Source organism: Diplodia seriata (assembly GCF_021436955.1).
Source record: "Diplodia seriata strain FDS-637 chromosome Unknown scaffold_12, whole genome shotgun sequence".
In the NCBI taxonomy this organism is placed as follows: domain Eukaryota; kingdom Fungi; phylum Ascomycota; class Dothideomycetes; order Botryosphaeriales; family Botryosphaeriaceae; genus Diplodia; species Diplodia seriata.
In genome coordinates, this window is record NW_027117319.1 from 563,837 (window position 1) to 581,650 (window position 17,814).

General features: G+C 55.2%; 3 protein-coding genes across 3 annotated transcripts; 2 read left to right on the top strand and 1 right to left on the bottom strand.

Moving 5' to 3' along the window:
• Positions 1-1,413: 1,413 nt before the first annotated feature.
• Positions 1,414-1,722, top strand: SLS55_010311 (uncharacterized protein; the record flags this gene model as incomplete). Its single annotated transcript, XM_066781697.1, has 2 exons — positions 1,414-1,429; positions 1,514-1,722. The coding sequence occupies 2 exons, from the start codon at positions 1,414-1,416 to the stop codon at positions 1,720-1,722; spliced, it is 225 nt and encodes a 74-aa protein (XP_066627980.1).
• A 3,118-nt stretch (positions 1,723-4,840) lies between these two features.
• Positions 4,841-5,878, bottom strand: SLS55_010312 (uncharacterized protein; the record flags this gene model as incomplete). The annotated part of the gene is made up of 4 exons (XM_066781698.1): positions 4,841-5,169; positions 5,284-5,428; positions 5,515-5,741; positions 5,797-5,878. 4 exons carry the CDS (start codon positions 5,876-5,878, stop codon positions 4,841-4,843), a joined length of 783 nt encoding a protein of 260 aa, XP_066627981.1.
• Positions 5,879-14,337: 8,459 nt separating this feature from the next.
• SLS55_010313 (uncharacterized protein) lies at positions 14,338-15,357 on the top strand (the record flags this gene model as incomplete). The annotated part of the gene is made up of 1 exon (XM_066781699.1): positions 14,338-15,357. The coding sequence occupies one exon, from the start codon at positions 14,338-14,340 to the stop codon at positions 15,355-15,357; it is 1,020 nt and encodes a 339-aa protein (XP_066627982.1).
• Positions 15,358-17,814: the final 2,457 nt, after the last annotated feature.

Sequence of the window (17,814 nt, forward strand, 5' to 3'; positions counted from 1 at the left end):
ATGCTTGCGTGTTGCGACCTGTGTCGCACGCGCCCGGCTTTCCGATAACAACAGACCCGGGCGATGATGGCGTCACCCGCAATGCGGTCTCTCGTTTCGAAAGCTGTAGCACATTTGAGGGCCATCGATACATGTTACGCGTTGGGGCTGGAGCCTTCCAGCACTGCAACAACAACAGGGGCTTGTTGATCAGCCGCCATGGATTGTGCTGCAATGATGGTGCGATATGCGCTGTGCGGGGACTCGGACAGATTGGCCGCGTCTGAAGGCCGTCGAATCCGCACAGTTGGCCTGCTGGTGGTACTACCGTCTGCCCACGCCTCTTGACCGGCACATCGCACCGCGTCTCAGTATCACTTGCAGACCTGGGGAGAAGCAGAAGAAAGAAGCAAGGAGCTGCAGAGATGCTTCAGGATTTTGTTCCACAGCTGCCTGGCTAATCTTTCGCCCGATGAGCGCTGCCCCGCAGGGATCGAGAGAGAAGATTAGTGAACATCTACAGCGTGGGCCACAGAGCAGGTAGCGGGCCGTTGCATCACTTGCAGGCGGCCCGTCCGCCCGTACCTGTCACCAGCGAGTCGCACATCGCAGCGGCGTCTTGAGGGACATTGATGTTTCTCAGCAGCTACACTTCAGAGCGCCTAGTCTTGGCATGCCAATGCAAACCAGCGTCACACAGCCGACTCTTTCCCCGCTGTTCGATCCCATCGTGGACACACTACCACTACCAAGCTTTGAGAGATCTGTTGGCACGCATCTCTGCTTCGACGTGCCGTAGCTGCAGAGTCTTCATTCTTGCTCAGCCGCATTCGCCGTTCCGCAACACGACGACTCCAACATCACATCCTGCGGAAAAGGGAATACAAAAGAGGCAGCCATGGGCCGTCCCACAGGTCCGGCAGACGGCTGCCCGCATATCGCACAGCGACCGGTCGGCGGTTTGGATGCTTCCCCCGTTCCACCATCGATCATCATCCGGCACCAGCAGCGCGTCGTCGACGCGTCGGCTCGACAGACCTCGATTCGCCTCGACACGTCCAAAGCCGCAACAATAAAGCCATGGACACCACTCTCATCCTCCCGCTTTTCCCGACAGGCTCGAAAGCATTGGTTCTCGGTCTGTGGATTCCAAAGCGACGATCCACCTCCGAACAGGCTTGCCGACAACGACCAAACAAGATGGACCGCCCCATCTACGAAGACGATCTGACCACCATCCATGCTCGCCATGCCGCCCCGCTTGTGCGACTGCGGGACCGCGCCGCCACATCCCTTGTCCATCTCAGCACGGCGGCGTGTGAGGACAGGATGCAAGCCGCGCTGACGGACCTCGAGGATGTTGCCGCCATCATCGGCGCCCTCTTTACCGACGGAGAGATAAGCGAGCCGGATGTTCCGTTCGGGGAGGTGAGAATGGCTTGGATTGGTGGTAAGGTCCCTTGTTGTCCTACAGAGTTAGGGTTGGAGACGTGCGCTTAGGTGGGTGATTGGCCTGGCTAACGAGTATACGTAGGCATCAAGATAGGCGACTCTATGGAGAACCCGGGTCTGGATGATGCGCATGCACTTGACACCGACGCCTCGGGCAGTATTGCCAGCGTTGAATCAGACAACTCTGGCGACGAGGACTCGGATAGTGAGATGGAGGATGCTTCTTGGTCCGAAGAGAGTGATCCTGGAGTGGACTCGCTTTCATTGATGGACCTTGCCAGCAAGTGGTAAGTAACTCTCCTCTCATGCAACATTTTTTTTTTTTTTTGCTTTTGTTCCTCGATCAAGCTTTGCCGAGGGGGCAGCTGTATGGATAATCATTCTCACACCGAGCACCACCAATACCCCTTCTCACACATCCACACCCCAATTCCAACCAATGATCCTCATTACTTCGCCGCCCCCTCTCTTCACTCCACTAACCCGCCCTCCCCACCGACAGCTCAACAACCACCTTCACCGACCTCCGCCGCCTCTATGCCCTGTACTACACCATCCACATCCACCGCATCGACCGGCTCCTCCTCCGGCTCGCCCCCAACACGCCCATCCCGGTCCCCACCACCATCCCGACCATCATCCCCCCCAACCGCCCCGAAATGCCCGTCCGCCAGCCTCCCCCTCCCCCGCCAGGTGCAGTCATCAATCAAGGCCAGGCGAAGGGGTGGCACAACGGCGGCGGCGCGGGCGCCCCGTTGACCGAGGACAGGGAGACGCAGTACGCGCTCGTGCTGGCGGATGAGATTGCGCGGGTCGCCGAGTACAAGCAGGCGATTGTCAGCGTGCTGATTCGGGAGATTGCGGGGGCGGTGGGCGTGGTTTGAGTGGAGTGGAGTGGCGGGAGGGGTGGTGGGGGTGCTGGGCGCTGGTAAAATCGGATGGGGAATTGTGTGTGGAGAGAGGGGCCGTGTTGTTGATGACTTTTTTTTTCCTCCTCCCACTTGGACGACTGTGTTTCTCCTTGCGGTTTGGTTGTTATCGACTGTCGAAGTATCGTATAGCGTCTATATCCTTGGTGCTGGTTACGATTGGATGGGACGGGGCTATGAAAAGTGCTTTTTGTTCCTTGGCTCCGGCTCGGTCAGATGTGCGTGATGGCTTTCGCGCGCGATGGGCAGCGGTGAAGCAGCGGCTCTCAATGTGATATGTTTCCCTCCCTTCCTTCCCCCTTCTCCTCCCCCTGTCTGTCTTCGCGACGACCCGAATTGCTCATCCCACCGAACACGAAGGCACACACACACAGATCCGCCATCCATCCCCCCATACCCCCTCCCTCCCCAAGCCTCGCCTCGTATGCGTCCACCACAACCATCCAACCTCGCCAAATAAGCAAGAAGCAAAAAAACTGAAAAGAAACGCGACGCGACGCGACGCGAGCGAAAAACCGCTCACCCCACCCCACCCCCCCGCGGGCATCATCGCAAAATACGTTACGACACACCACGCACGCACGGCACGGCACGGCACGGCATGCACCCTCACCCATCGAGCAAGGCCTTCCAACGTCGGAAGCGGTGCGGCACGGCCCGTCGCCGGGATGGGATTGGTTTGGCTGGTGGCGGCGGTGGCGGCGGCGGCAGGAGGAGGGAAAGTGAGGCGAGCTGGGGGGCACAGGGAGTGAGTGAGGCGGAAAGCGGGGTTGATGGGAGGGGAACGGGATGAAGCGAGGCATATATGGGCATGGCGTTACGGCGTGCCGAGGCGGGGAAAGGCGTGCCGAGGCGGGGCGAACGGGTCGAGGTGGGATTGATTGACGGACGGGGCATGGCGGGATGGGGGCATAGCGAGGTGGTGTGGGATCGTACGGGAGGCTGGGCTGACTAAGGAGGGGGGCCTGGGGTGTTGTGTTGCGGTGCACGCGATGCGATGCGATGGGGACGAATCAGAACGGGTGGGCGGGGAAATGAGGAGTGGGTTGATGGCGGCGGGTGTGGGGAGCCGATGCTGTAAAGAAGAGGGGGTCGTGTTGCAGGCCGGGGTGCGGACATGGAAACGATGAGTGCTTTTTTTTCTTTTTTCCCAACTTTCTTCTTTGTGCATCGATGTGGTTTGCTTTCTAGTCGGAGGACATGGAATCACTCTGTTTTCGCCAGAATCGTTCCATTTATGCATGTAGAAGGAGGGCTCGTGTTATTGCTGCGACTAACGCAAAAATGACCACAAGGGGAGCAGAAATCACCCAACATGTGCTATCTTCACCGGCCAAGCGGCCACAAGCACAAACTAATGCTAGAGTAGTCGTTAGCGGCTGCAACAACACGGCACACAGTCTCCCTGTACCAGGTTCGCGTCCCATCTGCCAGCGCGATCGGCAGGTCTGGGCGAGCACAACGGGGTGAATATGCTCGCTTGTGGGTACATTTTGGTGTAGCGGCCGCGCTGAGTAGGTACAGAGCTTACCTAATGGCCGGCTAAAGATGTCGCGCAGGTTGCACGAGATCAAGAGCCGGAAGCTGGCCTCGATAAACCAGGAAAGTATCAATAAGGGATACCTCCAATGTCGCTCGCAACATATAGTTCAGGCTCTTGGCCAGGTGAAGATCTCTACAATTCGCCACGATGATCTCTCTCTCTAAGACGATCTCCCGGCGGCCAGTTTTTTTTTTTTTTTTTCCTCCGCACGCGATCGACGCAGCACGATGTTGTGCAGAGCCTTCCGTCCCCCGCCCGGGGTCTTGAGCCCTCCAGCTCGCTGAGTTGCAGAATGCTGCAGGGTCTTGGTCCAGAATGTTACAAACAATCGCCCACGCGTACTACGTAATAATTAAGCGTCGCAGCTGCCACTGATCGACGCGTTTCTCGTAGGATTTGCGGAGGATTTGGGGAGTGGCATTCGAGCGGTGACCGGGGCGTCGACCGTCATATGGTCGACACTGTCTCGATTCATGCATGATTCGCCTCCAGCAACAACCCCCGTTGCCTACAGTAATCCCAATAGCCTCGCCACGGGTGAGCTTGTGTTTTCAAGTCCCACACAGGTTTCATGGAGAAGCGGCGGCTGTAGGCTGGTGTGGGGGTGACGCGCGGTCGCACCGCCATGGGGCGTTTCATCCGGTCGGCGGCAAGCGCTGGAATATGCACCAGGTCTTCTTTGGATACCGCAACATGGAGTACATCTTATTCCCAGGAAAGCCTACGCATTGCTCTTCCAGTCCTGATGTGAGAAACGCCTTCCGGGTGAGACGATCTGTTATGTACAAGTTCCAATGCTGAGTGCATACATGCACGCCCCCCACAGCCGCCAAAAAAACAATCACAAGCACCAAAACCATTCATCTCCCGGACCGCCCTCACACCTCCGCCCACGCAATCTCCACCTCGGGCTCGCCCACCCCACGACCCCTCGCCATCAGCTCAATCCTCCGCAACCGTCGCCATCGGCCGTATCAAAATCCTCCGCCGGCAGCGGTAAGCCCGGATACCACACCCGCTCAGCATCTCCTCCATCTCCCGCCTCCTCCTCATCATCCCGGTCATCCGCCTCATCCGCCTCCGCCTCCGCCTCCGCCTCCGCCGCACCCTCGCCCACCACCGCCTCCACCGCCTCCACCGCCTTCACTTTCTCCGCCGCCACCTCGCTGCAGAAGACATAATACGGCCGGGGGCCCGCAGGCGTGACGATGACGGGCTCGACGAGGAGCTGGAACCTCGGCGGGTAGGTGACGGCTGTTGCGCTTACTGATTCCGTCAGCGCAATATCTGCGTCAAGGATGATGGGGGGGTGGGGGGGGGGGGGATAACAAAAAGGTGGGGGGGAGCAAGGGGACAAGGGATGAGAGACTTTTGACGCACCTTTGCCGCGGCACACGGGGCGCCGGCCGAGCGTGATGGTCGCGCCCGAGAAGACTTCGCGCCGGCGTCCCGGACGGAGCGGCGTGTTGTTGATGAGCGTCGTGCTGGGCGATGAGGGGGAGGCGACGTTGGCGATGTAAATGGACTGCGGGGGTTGGAGTGTCAGCGATGCGCCGGGTTGGATGGAGGGGAATGGGGGTGGGTGGTTGGTTGTGGCGGGACGTAACGTACGGTAGGGTCGTTGCCCCGGCTGATGCGCGCCTGCCATTGCGCGACCATTGGGCTGTGCGTTGCCAGGTTGGACTTGGCCGGGGCGAAGCGCGCGAGGTTGCGGCGCACTTGGCCGAAGGTGTAGCTGATGTTGTCCTTCAGCGTGACTTGGCGGAAGGGGATGTGCTCGACGGTTTCGTCGGGGATGCCGTCGCGGTGCTCGCGGCTGATGAGTTTGACGATCTGCTCTGTGTGTTTCGTTAGGGAGTGGTGGGCCTGGCGCTTGTTGGGGGAAGTGCGTACCAACGGGGTAGGACATGGTGTTGTCCGTCGTACCTGCCCTGCTTTGAACCAGAGCTTGAAGTGCTTCGGAGTATGCAGGCATGGTTCACGGTGATCTGAAGTTACCTGCTGCCCCTCAAACTTTCCGTATATCCCTATGCGCAGAGGAGGGCAATAAGTCCATGGTAGCAATGATCTTGACTGGTTGTATGCATTTTGCCGTGCATAGCGACACCGTTCCGGTCTGCTACGAACGCGCTGCCGCCTTCAATTTGGGCGTCAACAAACGCAGATTTGAGACCGTACCCTCACACAGTTTCTGAATCCAAGCTGCCAAAAGTTTTTTCGAGCAAGCGCAGAGGAAACGGTCTGTGGCGAGAGAAGTTACCTTATACAAATAGAGAGAGGGTGGCTCGAGGAAATACGGAGAATATAAATCACATATCCAGGATAGCAGGGGGGCTACCAATTTACCTACTCATGTTGCACCCACACCACGTCAGAGAATCTGTGCTAAAAGAAATTGTAGCCATGGTCAGAAAATGACACTAAAAGGCGGCGCCACCGGCCGTTTCATCGGCTTCATGCTAGCTCATATCTCTACGACTTCCCGGCATACTGAAAAAGCGATGGCATGAGCTTTGGCGCGGATAGCCGCCCCAATTAAATATGGAGCAAGCGAGTGGGCTACCGTGGGAGAGGCCTGAAATTTGGTCAACGAACAGAGCGAACCTGAGAAGGAGCTGCCGTACCGTCTTTTGCCCCGATCAAGAAGAGAATCATCTTGGAAAGTCGGCTTGCGGCACATCTAACATTGCTAGACGGGCTGCATGTGGGAAACGGCGGCGGAGAGGGCTTGAAATGCGAATCTTTGTTTGCAACTTTTTCCAGCCCAAGCCTTATGTTTCAGGTTGGCCGTAGTGATGGTCGTCCCTCATCACATCTGGAAGCGGTTCCGCCCCAACCAGCCCGTGTCAACCGGCAACTGCAAGCAGTCGCGCAGCCCAGGCCAGTCTCCACCCGCTTAAATACCTAATTTCTCGACCATCGCACCCAAAGCACGGACTGCCATCGCCCACCTCAACAGCCCAAGTTCGGATCACGCATGTAAGCGCTCCGAGACAGTTACGGAATGATCCCCCCACAGCCTCCATCCGTTCGCCCACGCTAACGGTCAAACAGACTCACCACCAGCCTCCCGTCGGTCTCCAGCCGCATCCACGCCCCGCTTCTGCGACGCGTGGCTGAAGGCGTTGCCGTATGATTGCTTGGAGACGAAGCGAGTGGTGCGGCGGTGCACGTAGCGGACTGCGCCTGGTTCGCCGCTTCCTGGAAGCGGTGCATCAGCAATTTGGAGAGGTGGGGGGTGGTAAACACAGGCCGCAAGGTCTTCTAGAACGAAGCCCTGCGTAAATTCGCAGAGAACCTTCGCGGAGCGTTCACCATCGACTAGCCCGTAAGTCCTTACTACGCTCGATCTTTAACTAACTTTAAGCTAACTATCTTCTTAGGCGGAGTTACTCGCCGATAGCTGCCTTTGGGGGTGGGCAGCGCTAAGGCAACTCCTGGGCCACACTCCCAATTGACAAGTACGCTACCAGCAATGGTAGCAGGGAGTGTCACCTCTCCATGACAACGCAGTCGGGGGCTGAGGAATGGAGGATGAGGAGCAGGAGCAGGGCGCATGATGATATATGCCGCGGTTTGGCTCGTTGCTGCTGTGAAGTAACGTCACGGCGGCCAAGGCATTCGATGGTGGCGTGGTGCCGCCGGTGCGGCGGGGTGGAGAGGGAGGTCGGGGGGAGGAGGAGGAGGAGGAGGGGGGAATGCGGTGGATGTGCAGGTGACGGCGACGCCAGGTGATGACGGGGTGAGGGTGGATGTGTTGTTTGCCGAGGAGAGGGTGGACGGTGAGTTGGCGGATAGGATGGTCGAGATTCTGTGTCGGACTTTTGAGGGATTGTGGCGGGGAGGTGGGCTGGATGGGCTGCTGGGGAGTGGTGAGGGGGGCGTGCAAAGGCAAACGGCAGGTGCGAGTCGCCGCTTGGTGCAATTGGGGGTATATCGCCGGATCAACTGCCGACGCTCGAGTCGTATGAGATTGTCTCGTGGGATGGGTGAGGAGAGTAGATTTGAGATAGGTTTGATTTTCTTTTTTGCTTTTGTTGGAGGGGGGTTTATAGCGTAGAAGCGTTAGCTTTGCGTTTGGTTTGTGGATTTGGGTAAAAGTTTTGTTGATTCTCCATGGACAAGCTAGTTTCGACAGTATGTATAGGCTCTTTGCATTTCGGTCTTTCCTTCTCATCTCCTTCACCCTTCTCAGAGCCTCGTTGCACACTAACCAAAGAAACAATGAAAGTAATTTCATCTGTGAAAACGCCACGATAATGTTCAAAATAAAAGTTACGGAATGAGTAAGCTCAAACAGGGCAAAGCTTTCCTACTAACCGTACCATGACCATCAGAATACTGTGAGCCGCCCCGACCAGGGACTCGAGGACCCGTCCACCTCTCTATCATTGACCACGAATGCAGATCCACCACCATTTATCCGCTGGAAATGTCTTTCGAACATCTCTACTGCAGTCTCCTGTGCTTCAATTCTCGGATCCCGATCCCATTCTTTGACTCTTTTAGCCCACCCACCCTCAAGGACATCGTGGGCGTAAGGATCTAAGGACGTCCAGTCCGCCCACGCGTCAATTACTATTCTCGCAAAGTCCGGTTCACAATGGAACCATTCCCTGTGGCACCACTCAACAGGCTCCCCTTTCTTTCGATGATCGCAATACCACGTCTCGTTGAACGGTTTGAGGTGAAGATGGACCAGGCTTTCGACTCGCGCATGGTACTTGACATTCCGACGCACGTAGACAGTCCTCAACTCTTTCAGACGACACCCCGACACAAGCTGACTCACACGCTTGTCGGGGTCGATTGATTTGCCAATCTTAACAAGTCCCGGACGGCTCTTGGACACCATGATATATATGCATCCGGCCCTATCGCTCTTGTTTGAGGATTCCTTCAACTTCTTGCGAAGGTTTTTTTCCACCGCGAGCCTTGATTCGCTCGGTACGACGTCGGAGCAACTGTAGATGATCGGTCTTTTCCCTTTCTTCTTTTTCACCTCCCTCTTGCCGCTGATAGTATCGTCGCTGAGACCCAAACTGTCCATGCCGCCCACGATACCGTCAAGTTCATCCTTTGCTGCATTGGAACCTGTCTCCAGAGCGGAGCTGCCTGGAGTGCATTACGGCATCGTGACCGATCTTCCCATCGAGTCTTATCCTTAGGAGACTGCAGGAAGCCCTTGTTATCAAGTTGAAAAGAATCAGATGAATCGATGGGCGGTGTCGTCGAGCGTTGTCTCCTTTGGCTCGCGGGATCATGCCAGTCCTCGTGCGGCTGAAGGAATGGGTTGTTGCGCGCTGTGATCGGCGATACTGGCCAGGCTCCCGGAATCTGTAAGGCTTCTTCTTGCGCGTCGCGTTCTTGCGCATAGAGTGCGGTTGTTGGCGTGGAAGGTCCAATTTCCGCTGGCCCGTCTGAGGGAATCATCTCGTATATTTGCCTCGGCGCGGCTGGAGGCGTAATGGTCATGTTGGCGAGCGTGATCAGGATTCTGCCGCTGAGCGAAGAGCGGGCTGACCGTGGATGTTGATGGTTGTGATCTGGCAATGGCGGGCCCGGTTCTTCTGCATCTTCATCTGCGTCTTTGTCTTCTTCATCACCGTCTTCACAAGGGCAGTGTTGCTTCCAGAAACTGTGGTAGAGGTCCAGCCAGTACTGCTCGAGGTGGATGTTGCAGAGTAACAGACGTATCATCTGCCGAAGCATGCCCGCTGATAACAATAGCGCTTCCTCGTCCCTGTTTTTGGAAGAGCAGTTGACGATACGACGAGCAATGTCCAACTTGTCCGGTGATACATCGCACTTGCATCGACCAACGGCAGTATCGTGTGCAATGCATTTGAACTTCTGCGCTAAATTGCGGAGCTGTTCGCCTACATCGAGGAAGTGGACAGGATTTGATTTGTGTAAAGGTTGCTGCGGCTCGAGGGTTTGTGGCCAGGGGGGGAAGATTGATCGTCTGATGTTCAATGGCGCTGGGGAGGGAGTAATAAAGTGGAATGGGTCCGAAAGATCCGGTGAGCTCGGGTTCGAGTTTTGAGGGGCCATGAGGGCGACGACTACCGGACTGACGTGGTTCTTGTCTTCTCTGTTCTTCGTGCAGAATAGAGTCTGCGCGAGAACTACAGCATTTTGTTCAACAGACGGCGGATAATCTCGGAGAGCTAGGTCATAAATTAAATATTCACATCTGTTACGCGGGACGGGGTATCCTTTCATGCATCGATGATTGGTGTTGTTGACGATGGCGTAGCAATTCGATGTGCCTTGTAGAAACGCTTTCCCGAAACGGCGAAGAAGAGTTCCCAGTGGTGGTGCTAGTTGTGTTTGTGATGCTGGAATAGATGGATCTGGCGTGCGAGCGCACTTTCTTGGAGTGGTGGGTGCCATGATGGTCAGTGAAGGAGATAAGATAATACTGACTGGTGTAGTGCACGGAGTGCTTCTAATTTATCAGCAGCTTATGCCTGTCCCGAGTGTCTCTTATCACCGAGAGTTGTGCCGCAGAAACGTTGTCATGAGCTCCTGTTGACCCCATGTTCGTGCAGATCTTGGGGGCGAAGTGCTGTGCCGCAAACCAGCACAAGGCGCAGCCATGATAGCACAGCCCCGATATCGGTTCTTGCGATGAGAATAACCATTTCCGCCGTGTGAGAAGCCTTGCGAAATACCGATCCGGTATCTGGCGATGCCCGGCATACCTCACATAGTCAAGATGAAAGTCAGTGAAACTTTCTAGGCGTTGACGCCGTAACCGCGAGACCCCACATCTTGTCTTCCCAGCCGCCATTCCGAGCGATTGTCATACTATGCCCCACCAGACTATTGATTTTAGGCATCCGATCTTTCGTTTCCGCGCCGCATTTTGCAGAGCCACGCGCGGCTGGCAAGGCACGGGTCTGCTGTGCCGCAGCTGAAGTCCCACACTAAGCCAGGGTGCTGGGCACAGAAAGTTTACTGTTTCACTTTCGATCTTTCGCTTCCTTCTCCCATACCTGCGGGTGTCGATAAACGCTTGGGCTCGACAAATGGTTTCTTCGCCGCCCCCTCCCCTGCTTATCACGACAACGGGCAGACAGCAAACCGACCTTTCGTTTAGCGCAGCCTCGAGGTCACCTGAACTCATGCATGTCGATGACGAAGTTGATGCGGTGACAGGAGTGGAAAAGTAAGGCTGAAAGTGGGGCCCATGCTGAATGCGACTACTCAATGCATTTTCGCCGCAGCACCCTTTCGCTGCGCCATGGTGACCCCTTATGTCTTCAAATCAAAATGATGTTCCCGCTTCGGTACTCGTAAAGTGATGGGGCTCATTTCTGAATAACGGCCTGTTGCGGGAGGTGCTTAGGCCTTGTCAGAAACCTTGTCATTGTCTAACGCGGTTGACGTGCGGTAAACGGTATGCTGATCAAGTTTGTAAAAGAGCCATCTGCGCGACAAACTGGAGCTAAAATCGTTATATTGTATCTACTGGTTGAATCAACGCCGCGGTCGGATCATTTTTGGTATCGCGTGTCTTGATTCGAGAAGACGACACACTCCCTCGCCCTTGGCTTGTCCTTGTCGTTTAACGTCACCTACACCATAGCTTTCGCATTGATATTTCCGGTTAGCCACTGTTCCATCTTCAACTGGATCTCCAGAAGTAGCGCGAAGAGGATAAGACGTGAAATTAAGGTTCGGCTCTCGGCACGAGCCGCTGGCGTGGCACTGATCACTATGCGACAACCGGACTCTTCACGATCGACTAGATGTCTACAACATTTTCATGGTGGAAAAGTGCCCAAAGCTTTATGAAAACTGCTGCTGAGCTCTCGTAATAGGCTTGTACCGTCTATTCGGCGTTGGTCTATGACTCGATTCGATATAATCCAGCATTCGTAAGGAGTGTAATGTCCTCCGCGCTGAAAAACACTTCCACGTTTGGAAAAAGCAGCACCGCCATGGCTCCCATAGTCCACTGGATCAACATCAGACCAGAAGCCAGCCGAGTCCCCGACAGCTTCGCCGTTTCCATCCACGTAGGCAGCACCATCGGCAGCCTTTGGTAGCGCTTCGTCTGCGAAAATCCCCTCAGCTATCGTTTGCCCACCCATCAGATCACGCGCACCACCGACGTCAACGCCGTAGGTCTCCATCCACCTTGTCCGTCAGCCTCTCTGCCTCCTCCTCGCCATCTCCCCAACGTACTTCGCAACCGCGAATTCCACACGAGCGTTTGCGAGCCATGAACCTCCCCACTCGTCCTCGTCCTCCTCCCCGCCCAGGTGGGGGGGTGTGGTTGTTGCGGCGGGGTTCGTGAGGGAGGGGGTCGTGTTGGTGGGTGGGGAGACGAGGACGGAGATCAGTGAGAGGTGTTGATGTGACGGTACAGTGTGAGGGAACAGGATTTCTGGTCACACTTTTTTTTGACGTTGCGCCATGTATACATACAGGTAAACCTCGACCGGCACCAAAACTTGGTAGGATGTCACACAGCCAAGATGTTCCACATAACAACAAGTGCGTTTTCGATTGGACGGCTGTGTAGTACCTCCATTAGGGCTGTGATACGTGGTTCACAATGAAGAAAAAAGTACTTGTGTGTGCAACGGGATAGCGTTTCCGTTCCGCAAACTTTCACTATCTCATGCGCTACCCATTAAGAACCCCAACTGACCCATCAATAGTCACATCAATCAAGTAAAAGCAATGCTTGGGCATCTTTCCGCAAGGCAGAGGGATGCAGATGTCAAGACGAGTTGGGATTGCAGTCATGCTTCTGGAAATGATCAAGGCTCCAAGGACCTGGGCGCCGCAAACCGCCGTAGAGCATGGAAATGAGTACTCAATTGGGTTTGACTTCAGGACATCATCAGAGGTATGCTTGCAGAAGTCCTCGATCTGGAATGATGGGATTCGTTTTTTCGTAGTAAACACTTCGCTCTTGAGCATCCCGTGGCATCCGATCCAGCTATGGTGTCAGCAGACGGAGCGTCACGATTCCAAGCCATAAAGGGACCAAAGTAAAGTCGACCCATGGACAGAAGTATCTGTCACGGCTCTTGCGGACCCCCAGCCATGAGAAAAGGGAGGAAGACCGGGCGCGAGCACCTCCGAGAGCAACCAAATGCTAGAGCCAAGGCTAGTCGTGGTCCCAACGAAGCCGCATCTAGTGCAACTGTGCCATATACTACCTCGACCACCCTCGGGGCTTTGTAATCGGGTAGCCCCGCTCCGGTGTTCCGAATGGCGATTGAGGGAAGCTTCAGTGGATGGAGGACGGTCAAGAATCGCCAAGAGGACCGCGGCATTTCCGTCTCTTTGTCCAAGACAGTTTCTCATGGAGCGTCCATGACGCAATCTGTGTTTCGGAGGTGCGTGAGCGATGGCGGAAGCACGGGGGCGATGCAACGTTGGCGGCAGTTTGTTGTTGGTGGTTCGGCGGGTCGGTCGGCGGCGGTGGGCCAAGCTCAGGCGACGCGGGTCCGTCGGCGAGCGAGCGGGCAGTCACCACGCCGCGAAAACCATGGCATGCCGGGTGCTGAACGGTGATTCGCCGATGGAACCGATGCGATCGATGGCTGAGATGTCGAGAGGAGCTGGACGTGGATGAGCAGGGAGGGGGCGATGTGGTTTGTGGGTGCGGGGAAGAAGCTGAGATGGCGCTGTTTCCGAAAGGATCAGGGACCGCTTGCGTCATGCGACCGACAATCTCCAGACGTGAGCCCTCTTGGCTTTCCAGTAGTCCACACAGACAGGATACGACGGCTCTTGTAAGCAGAGAAACTTGGAGGCACACTCAGAAAGGACCGCGCTCAGTCTTTTCGAGTCTCAACTTAGTTCTTCCCTGATGACTGGATGAGGAGCTGGAAGTCAGGTGACAGCGCGATGGTCAATGCGCCACGCCCCGCGGCTGACTCCAAAACTACGCGACTCGTGGCGTCGCACTTCATCCCGCATCATCCACACCACACCGCGGACTCCATCTCCTGCAACGTCACCCCTCTATCGCGCATCGACAGATACGTGTCGCCTTCGCGGCCCAACGAAATGAAAAGGTCAGTCCAACCGTTTTCATATCCCATTGGTCGATTCGCAGCCCTCCTCTCACCCCCGATTGTCTTTCGAGGTACCTTTGGAGGATAAACCAGAGGCTCTGCACTCTGCACCCCAATGATTCACCGAACTGGGTGGCTACTCATGCTTGGTCCAGGCTTCCCATCTGTGTGTCGATTCTGCCGCACTGCAAGGAAAAAGCTATTATCTTCGGTTTGCTAACGGGCGCTTTTCAACAGGGCGTCGCCCCAAATCGACCACTTCTTCCTCTCTTCTATCCCAGCGGCTGTCCAATGGCAGTCACCAGATGCTGGAGAGCCACATTTTCACCCCTGCCCTATCAACTTGACCGTCGATTTCAGTGCAATCCTGAAAAGAGCCTCCTTTTGCATGGATTTGTGGATTATTCCCAAAGAGCGCCTCAGACGGACGCCCATCACACGTTTCTCGCTCGATGCCGATCGAATCTCATCGGTTGAAGCTATAACCGATATACCTGGGCAGGTCGCTTCCATTGTTGCCTGGGACGTCGTTGGTGTCCGCTTGAAAGTGGAAGATCCCGGGAGTCGCATCCGCTCTCCACCAGATTTCGAGCTCACTCCCAGGGATGAAACTTCAGCCGATGCCCTTCGTTTGCTCCATGCCATTGCTCATACTCACGTCGTCACCTTCTACGTCCCTTCCGAGATATTCACCGGTACCTATATCGCGTCACTTTGCGCCATCGCGCAGCAAAAGAATTGGCGACAGAGTTTTAGGGTCTCATTGAAGGACAACATCATTGATGGTGCTATGTTCCTCCTTCATACAACTCTCGAGGCTAACATTGCCGCATCTGCTGAGGAAGGCTCCGCCATCGTGAGTTGTCCATCACATGATACACCTTCCCTTCCTCCATCCGACTTGCCGGACGAGCCCTTTCCCAAGAGACGAAGATTGGAAAACTCGATCGGGGCCGACAGACTCAACGCCATGAGAGATCGCATGAGGCAGACAATGGAGGAGAGAAACGCGGAGAAAGATGGACAGCGGAAGCAACAAGCAGCTGATAGGTCGGTGCAAGACCAAAGTCGGGAAGATTACTACGCGGAATGGAGAAAGGACATTGGAGAGAAGATCGCACAGAGGAAGCAAGAAAAGGCCGAATGGCGCAAGCAGGTCAACGAAGGCATCCAAGAAAAGCTCCGGCAAATAGAGGAAGACAACCAACGCAGGATGGAAAAGACTGAGGCTCGTATCTTAACAAAGCTTGACGAGCACATGGAGAAATTCGAGCAAGACTTCAATGCGCACGAAGCCATGGCCGCGGCGAGGGTGGAAATACACGACTGGGCTACTGGCAAGATGCGGAATGTGGCGGACCAGATCTTGGAGGATATTAACGAGGCCAAGTCCACTATGGGCGTATAGTGGTTGAAAACGCTCCTACGTGTCCTCCAATCCACTCCTTTCGAAACTCTTATCGGCAACGCCCGTCTACATGTGCTAATCATTGTTGGATCGCTCTGTCATTTTGTGATGCTCTGGCATTTTGTGACACCCTCGTCATCTTATGACATCCAGTCATTTCGTGACATCATTTGTCATATCTTACAGCATCAAGTGATCCCGTAACACTGTTCCCGCAACCGGAACGAGGGAGTGTACGGTATTTCTTGCATGGCCTACGTGATGGAGGCCTTACATTACCGGCGTTTGAGCAAGTTTCATAGCAACCACCATCTCGATATTGCGTGCCATCACGGCTGCTTGTTAGTAGCAATTCATTCATATAGTATGATGACCGGTGTTTGCGCGCGACTGCCAATGCTCCCAAAAGCCGTTTATCCCACTTGCATGCAAGAAGCGAGCGAGCCCTGGTCCAATATTAGCATAGGTGTAGAAGATGTCGATGCCTTTAGTGGCGGAACTCGCACTCGAGGCTTCTTAGGAGTAGGTTTTTGTATGTCCGTATTCGAGAATTGCCGCTACAAGCCCGACGAACGCAGATGGTTAGTCACGCCGCGACATCGATCGCAAACAGCTTAAAAATAGGATGGCTATGGCAAGTAAGTTGTAATAGTACTATGGATGAGGTCATTGAACTTGCTGGCAGTCGGAGTAAGCGCCCGCGACTTTGTCCTTACCACGGTGATGCCGAAAAAAAAGAGCAAAAAAGCAAAACTGAAGACGCTGCAGCCGGGAGTTGAACTCCCGAGCTGTCTGACTCACCGTATGGCCAGGCTACATGGGCAAGACCCCGCAGGATTCTCTAAGCTAGCCATACAGCACCACCAGGCTCATGACTATGTGCGATGTCAAGAGCGGGGACGTCTGCAGAAAGGCGACACGAGGTACCACCGCCTTTTTTGGTATCCGTACGCTTTAAACCACAAGCGATGCCTAGGAATCGTGGGCGGCGAACCATTGAACCACGTAGCCGTCATTAGCTGGACGATAGTAAAGGCAATGGCGGGCTGGGATTATATACCCACCTTTATTATTCCAGTGACAGTGCCAGGCAGATCCGACTCCCCGCTACTGAGCTTGCCCTCTTTTCTTGCCATACGTCACCGGCGGGCATCCGATGCTCACTCTGTCACTCCGTCGCCGCCCATCTAACACCACACGGCTACTTTGCCAAACTCCTGTTGTTGTTTCCAACCTCGCGACCGCACCTTCAGTACATACACACTTAGCTACACGCTCAACGCCACCCTCTTCCAACTCTCGGCACCACTCCGCCCAGCAAGCCCAGCAAACAAGAGCATGAAACACGATGCTCGGTCGCAATATTTCGGTTCCCGCAACCTAACGCCTCTGTTCCCATCACGACGTCTCCTCCACCGCCGTGGAGCAGTAGTAATGGGCAACCTCTCCTTCCACCACCACACCGCCCGCGAGCGGAAGCAAAGCGCGCACGTCTGGAATGCACAGTGGATTGTTTCATCTACGGACATCACCATCGTGCATGATCACCCGTCCCGCACACTCCACGACCGACTTGTCAGGCGGTCGCGCAGCCGCCTCAATAAGGGTCGGCGGCAACATTATGGCGTGCCATCGCCGCAAACGATTCACATTACAGAGTAGAAAAATGGCGCGGTGGCTGCCATGGCCGTTTTGCTGCAACGGGAGTCAGCCTATTGGGAGGAGGTGAGTGATGTGGGGATCATAGAGATTGGACATAGACAACACCGAGTAGAGAGTTGCATAATCGGGGCGAGGGAAGTTCTTGGTGAACGCGGGTCGATAAGGGGAGGGTTAAATTTGCATCATCCTGCGGCTTATTGAGTATGCATAGGTGTTTAGCTTTTTCTATGTAGTGTGGCGGTTGCGGTGCATATTTGCTGTCTTGACGATATAAATCCCCTAGCCTATCTGGATCAGCGGAGGCAACACTCACGAAGCGACGGCTCTCACAAGCAATCTTCCTTGCATGGCAACATTTGTGTCGACGAGTAATCCATGTTTTGATGTATGGCCGAGAACCGCGTGAGCATCAGCTCTTTGAGGTCTACGGTCCGGTGGGCAACCATGTCTTGGTCGCTGGTTTAAGTGCAGCCGAGAGTAGTTTGCAATTTGGTCCGTAACCAGATAGAAGGGCGCGCCGGGGGGGGGGGGGGGGGGGGGGGGGGGGGGGGGGGGGTTGCCATTACTAAGCTATTGAGGGCAGTCGTCCCCCGCGCGATAACGATACATACACTCATCAACTACCAGTCCACATACTAGTCTAGACTTTTGCCACTCAGGCGAGCGGGGCAAATCTTATTGACACATATTGAGTCTATTGAGCTTAGTCACCCCCCGCGCGACAGCATCAGAGCGGTTGAACATTGGTTCGCGCTCCAGTGGGCCAACCATTCATCCATTCACCACGAGAAAAAA